The sequence below is a fragment of the Salvia miltiorrhiza genome, chromosome 4 (assembly GCF_028751815.1).
Source record: "Salvia miltiorrhiza cultivar Shanhuang (shh) chromosome 4, IMPLAD_Smil_shh, whole genome shotgun sequence".
In the NCBI taxonomy this organism is placed as follows: Eukaryota; Viridiplantae; Streptophyta; class Magnoliopsida; order Lamiales; family Lamiaceae; genus Salvia; species Salvia miltiorrhiza.
This window is the reverse complement of record NC_080390.1, coordinates 34,787,868-34,794,116: the sequence shown is the minus strand read 5'-3', so window position 1 is coordinate 34,794,116 and position 6,249 is coordinate 34,787,868. Positions and strand designations below refer to the sequence as shown.

The following is a 6,249-nucleotide window of genomic DNA, read 5'->3' as shown; positions in this document are numbered from 1 at the left end:
TTTTAATTTGTAGGACTTAATTGCCACATAGGTTTTTATTTTGCACAAATTCAAATTATGTTAAAATTGAGATTAAATTTAAAATTGATGTATTTTCTGGCAAAATTTAAAGGTCATGTTATAAATCAAAAAATTGACAAACTATAGGTATTTTTCGGCAATAACCCTTTGAATGTATTATGAGTGGAGTAAGAATCTCAATTTATTGTGAGTGGAAAACTTATCAAAAATAAATCGGATACATTTTATGTGGACAGACGAAAATGATAAATTAAATACATTTCGTGAGGACAAATTAAAGGAAGTAATTATTAAAAGAGCTAGTCTAATGTACATTCGAATGTGCAGAGAGAAGTATATATATATATAGATATATCGGGGGAGATTAATCATCAATTGAGCTAGATGCTTAGCTGGTGGACCGCGTACCTTGTATTCATAAGGTTGTGGGTTCGAGTTCCACAAGCGCGAAACTTCTCATATCTTCTTTAATTAAGTGAGTTAACCATTTTAGACCGATTCGTCTATATGTACAGGAGAATTTGTGATATTAAAATTAAAATACGTAAAAAAACACTCATTTAATATATAAGTAAATAAAACACCAAATTAATTGATGGTAGAAAACAAAGGTTGAATGATAAGAGAGTAGCCGGAGTGGAATAATGCAGAGAAATGAAAAAAAAGGCGAAAAGGCGAAAGAGCCCTGGAAGAAAGAGAGAAACTCCAAGACAACCAGGATAGTAATAGCCTATTTATGTCCTTTCGAAGGCATTCGATTTGAAAAACCCCAGCTTGAAAGCTGATATCATAATTGTGAGATTGAGAGAGACGAAGCGGTAAGGGGGGGCTTTGTGAAGATAGATACACAGCTACATATTTACAATAGGGAAGCAATCTGTACGACCGGGGGGGTGTAGGGGGGTGGGGATCTTGGCCAAGTTATGCGTGCAGGAGGCTGTGCAGCGCAACAGACACTCTCCGCGGAGGCTGCCGCCGTGCTGAAGCACTCCCTCAGCCTGGCCCGGCGCCGCGGCCACGCCCAGGTCACCCCGCTTCATGTCGCCGCCACACTCCTGACGTCCCGCTCCAGCCTCCTCCGCCGCGCCTGCCTCAAGTCCCAGCCCCCCCACCACCCCTTGCAATGCCGCGCCCTGGAGCTGTGCTTCAACGTGGCCCTCAACCGCCTCCCGGCCTCCCCCGGCCCCCTCCTCCACGCCCAGCCCTCCCTCTCCAACGCCCTCGTCGCCGCCCTCAAGCGCGCCCAGGCCCACCAGCGCCGCGGCTGCGTCGAGCAGCAGCAGCAGCAGCCCCCCCTCCTCGCCCTCAAGGTCGAGCTCGAGCAGCTCATCCTCTCCATCCTCGACGACCCCAGCGTCAGCCGCGTCATGCGCGAGGCCGGCTTCTCCAGCACCGCCGTCAAGGCCAACCTCGACGACTGCACCGCCTCCGTCTTCCACTGCTACAACCCCTCTGCCTCCGCCTCTGGCGGCATCTACTCCACCCCCAACTCGCCCCCCTCCGCCCGCCCCCTCCCCGACTTCCTCTCCCACCATGACATCACCCGCCTCCTCCACATCATGACCTCCGCTCGCCCCAGGCGGAACGTCGTCGTCGTCGCAGACACCTCCTCCATGGCTGAAACCCTAGTCGCGCAGCTCATATCCCTCGTCGAAAAGGGGGACGTACCAGACCAGCTGAAGGCGGCGCGCCTGGTCAAGTTCCAGTTCTCGGCGGTGCCGCTGGTCCTCATGAACAAGGACGAGGTCGACATGAACGTGGCCGACCTCAAGAGGAAGGTCGACTCCTTCGCCGCCGTGGGCAGGGTCATCGTCTACATCGGTGACCTCAAATGGGCGGTGGATCACGGCGCCGCCGTGGATCACTTGATCGCCGAGATTGGGAAGCTTCTGGCTTGGTACAACGCCTCCAACATGAAGGTGTGGTTGATGGCGACGGCCAATTACCAGACTTATGTGAAATGCCAGATTAAACAGCCGCCGTTGGATGCTCAGTGGGCTCTTCAAGCTGTGTCCGTCCCTTCAGCCGGCCTTGCTCTCACCCTCAATGCTGCTACGCCTACAAGGTTAATCATTATTTTTATTTTTTTTTATTTCTAACAAACTGGATTAATTGTTCTCAATTTTTGGTGTCAAGAATTTGAGAACTATGTGCAGTCTTAGTCATGAAAGAGTTAAAACAGAAGTAGAGAGAGATTGGTCAACATTATTCGTAGATGTGTTTTGTCTGGACTTGCATGATCATATGATTTACATGTTGTATGATTTTGGCTTTACGAGTAAAAAGAAACGATATTGTATTCTTATTCAAAACATATATCTTTGCTCATGATATGTACGTAGTTACTTTTTTGACTAAAACATATATTTGAAAATTTTGGCTCCAAATAGTCTTGATAGAGAGTATGTTTTCAATTTAATTATTTTTGTGTACTGATGAAATATAATTGCATGCTGATATATGTTTGGGATTCAAATATTTATGTGCAGTGGGAGTGATTCAAGAATTGCATTCTCAGAGAACTCATCACCAGTTTCAGACAGGAAAGTGTTGTGTCTGAAGGAGGAAACAGATCATGTCCTCACATGTTGTCAAGAATGCACATCAGATTATCAAAAGGAAGCTGCCTTGAGATCAATCCACCACAAATCCTTCTCTGATAAAGAACACTTGCCCTACTGGCTCAAACCGCATGCCAATCACACACTTGACAAGGTGTGTGTGTGTGTATGTGTTTCGTTGTGTGTGTGGAATTACTGTTTAATTTTTCTGATTGAGAATTGCTATTTTTTGGTTGCAGGAAGATTTGGATGAGCTGCGGAGGAAGTATAACAAGCAGTGCCAGCATGTGCATCTTGTTGGGAGGAATGAGTGCTACACCTCAACAAATCCATCTTGGTTGAATAAGGGCAGCGTGTTGGGTGATACCGAGACGATATCCTTCTCGTACCCTGCTGTGAAGGCGGGCGCCAGCACTCTGCCCCGGTTCAGGAGGCAGCAGTCGTGCCACATCGAGTTCAGCTTCAGCAAGCAGGAGCCTAATCTGGACTCCCTGAAGATGATGGAGGACAAGGAGGTGAAGATCACGCTGGCCTTGGGGAGTTCGTATATTGATGAAGTCAAACACGAACACGAGAAGAGGACTGCCCTGCACCACCTGCTCAGGGAGAACTTGCCGTGGCAGCTGGAAGCCGTCCCTGCCATCGTGGATGCATTGATGAGCCGCGACAAGTTTGTTGTCCTTGATGGGAATGACAATGTGGCCAAGAGGAGAGCTGCTCTTGCAGCGGCAGAGTCCATTCTTGGCTCCTCGGATCTTCTCCTTTCGTTTAACATGAGAAACACTGAGAATCGCGAGATGCTTCAGAGGGCGTTGAGGGATCATGATGGGAAGCTGGTTGCACTTGTTGAGTTTGCTGATCCTCAGATCATCAGGTTTCTTGCTGAGGCCAATCGGGATTCCGTATTCATCCTCACCACGGATGAGGCAAGCTCCAACGACACGAGCTCTGTGATCCAGATGAAGCTAGTTGTCCAAGAACCTCATCATCTTGATCACAAGCGGAGAGCAGACTGGGAGTTAGGGGGGGCCTTGGCCAAGAGCCGGAGGAACAGCAATGAGATGGAAGAGGTGTCCTCAAATGGGCATGGCCTCGACCTCAACATACGAGCTGATGAGGGCGAGGCCAAGCTAAGCCCCATCTCAAGTGAGATCACAGTGGAGCCGCCCCTCACGTTCATCAAGAATCGCGTTGTGCTAAACATGGGGCCGGAGCAGGACAGGGAGGCGAGGGAGGCGCTGCTGTGGGAGTTCAAGAGAGCCTTCGATGAGACGAGTAGGAACAACAGTTTCAATGTGGAGGAGAAGGTGTTGGAGCAAGTTTTGAAAGGGGCGGGGCTATACGTCAACAGCTTGTTTGGGAAATGGCTGAAAGACATTTTCCAAACGAGCTTGAATGGCATCAATTGTGGGGAGAGGGACAAGGTTAGTGTTAGGCTGTGTTTAGTAGGAGAGAGAGAGAGAGAGGGAGAGAGAGACAAGGATGGATTCAAAGGGACATGTCTTCCCAAAAGGATCCCAGTTTCTTACATAGGTTGAATCAATGAATCACCTTGTAATATATTTCCCCTTTCCTAGGTTGCAATTAGTGGTTTAATTTCTAATACAATGTCTGGCTTGTTTCCATTGCTTCATTTTAGCCTATTTTTTTTCATCCCACCCTATTTTAACCTTTTACACTCTCTCAAAGAGTTCTGAATAGAACATTACAACTGCAATCCATATTGTGTGTCATCATTGGCTACAAAACCCTCTTCATCAATGAACTCTGAACAAATCTTGCAATGACCAATTGATCATGGTTCAATTCTTTTCCCTTCTCTGGGTTGTACATGATTATGTGATATCCGATCTTAATTATTTTTTCTATACATGCAAATTCTTATCATTGTCGTCATTTATTTTAATGACACGTGTCAATCATCCGTAAATGCAACTGAAGATGTTACACAATCTTGCAACAGAGGATTCCATGATTTGAAGTTGTGATACTAATATTGATGGCGGTGGTCGAAATTTTAAATGCGCATTTGATAATATGCATATAAATCTACATGATTGAATTAGGAGGGAAAACTTTTTTGTTCCACTAGTATTGGTGAAGCAAATTAAGAATGAACAATAATGATAATAGCTAAAGAGAAAGGTCTAACTATAGGCTCATCATGAAACCAAATTTCTTTTCCTATCTTAATTTTTATTTTAATGACACAACCTCCATTAGCACCTGGAAACTGGGACCAAAGTAGGGTTTTTCATGATGAGGAACATATGAGCTGCAAAATGATGCACACGAAAAAGATTTAAGAAGAGATGTGTGTTATTACTCACTAGCCACAAAGGTTTCTCCGAGACCTTTTAATAAAGAATGTTATCTATGCAACAAATCACCAAATTAGATGAGCACTTTTGACCAGTGTTAGTTGCTATTCATATATATTTTGATAATTATGTATATAACAATATATGCAATGAGTGCATGTCCAAATTTAGCCTCTCACAGTCACATGTAATAGCAATATTACAATTCTCCACTAGATGCCAATACCACTTTTTCCAATTTTTCTTCTCTTTCTATTTCAATTTTTTATTGTTTTTGTATGTTGCATCATTGCTTTGACTGATCAAGAATACAATGATATGATTACATGAAGCGGCGGAGGTGGGAGAATGTCTCCATTTGATGGAGAAATGTCATGATTTCAAATTTGGAAAAATAGCAAAATGATGCACCTTCTGCAGAAAAGGAAGTACTCGATGCTTGTATATCATTTTTTATTTATTTGAAAGTAACTTATGATAAGGAAATGATTGTCACACTTTCATAATTCATTGTATACCTATCCTCAGTAACTATCCTCCACCGGCACATCATTTTGTATATTTTATTCACATATATATATATAGGAGAGAGCTATTCACAAAACTCCTCTTAAACTATAAACTATGAACTTATTAAAATGTATGAATTATATGTAGAACACCTATGAATTCCCTGTGTAAATGTATGAATTACGAAAATTAAATTTTTTGCTACATATGGTATTCGAACTCAGGACCATGAATTATTCCAACAAGGTGATGAATTAATCGTAGATCTTGATGATCCAAGGGCTGAAAATGGTTTCTATTTTATAGTCTAACTTTGATTTTTATTTTAGCATATATCACAAAATTTTCTATTAAGCTTTGAAGTAGAAGATATAACAAAAAAGTAAAATGATGGTGTACAACTTCTTGATAGATATTAAAACATGTACAATTCTCTGAAACAATATACATTATTATCAAATTCAAAAAGAAAAGTATCAAAATCATAAATAAAGTAATTAATGAAGAAAAGTTCAATTAGTCAGTTCAATCCACTTAATTTTCAGACCAACTCTATCGCGTTTGGTCTATTTTTTGTTGGAATTAATCGGACTAAACTTTTTTTCATGCTGAAAGTTTTCAATGTTAACCTATTTTTTTCCATCTATTCAAACCAACCTATCGATTTCTTATTGAAATGACAATTCAAACTAGAACCGTAACTAAACTGTAAGATTAATCACATTCTAATATATATATATATATATATATATATATATATATATATATATAGAGGAAGGCTAAAATAAGAACGCTTCTTAAAATATAAATTAGGAACCATTTTCAGCCCTTAGATC

General features: G+C 42.4%; 1 protein-coding gene across 1 annotated transcript; it reads left to right on the top strand.

The window, feature by feature from the left end:
- The first annotated feature begins 672 nt into the window (after positions 1 to 672).
- Positions 673 to 4,215, top strand: LOC131021315 (protein SMAX1-LIKE 4-like). Its single transcript, XM_057950447.1, has 3 exons — positions 673 to 2,086; positions 2,511 to 2,736; positions 2,822 to 4,215. The coding sequence occupies exons 1-3, from the start codon at positions 945 to 947 to the stop codon at positions 4,118 to 4,120; spliced, it is 2,667 nt and encodes an 888-aa protein (XP_057806430.1). The 5' UTR covers positions 673 to 944; the 3' UTR covers positions 4,121 to 4,215.
- The last annotated feature ends 2,034 nt before the right edge of the window (positions 4,216 to 6,249 follow it).

What these genes read in the sequence shown, in the direction of transcription:
- LOC131021315 (XM_057950447.1), top strand. Translation starts at nt 945, where the DNA reads ATGCGTGCAGGAGGCTGTGCAGCGCAACAGACACTCTCCGCGGAGGCT. An exon ending in AATGCTGCTACGCCTACAAG is followed by an intron (nt 2,087 to 2,510) that starts GTTAATCATTAT and finishes ATTTATGTGCAG; the next exon opens with TGGGAGTGATTCAAGAATTG. An exon ending in CCAATCACACACTTGACAAG is followed by an intron (nt 2,737 to 2,821) that starts GTGTGTGTGTGT and finishes TTTTGGTTGCAG; the next exon opens with GAAGATTTGGATGAGCTGCG.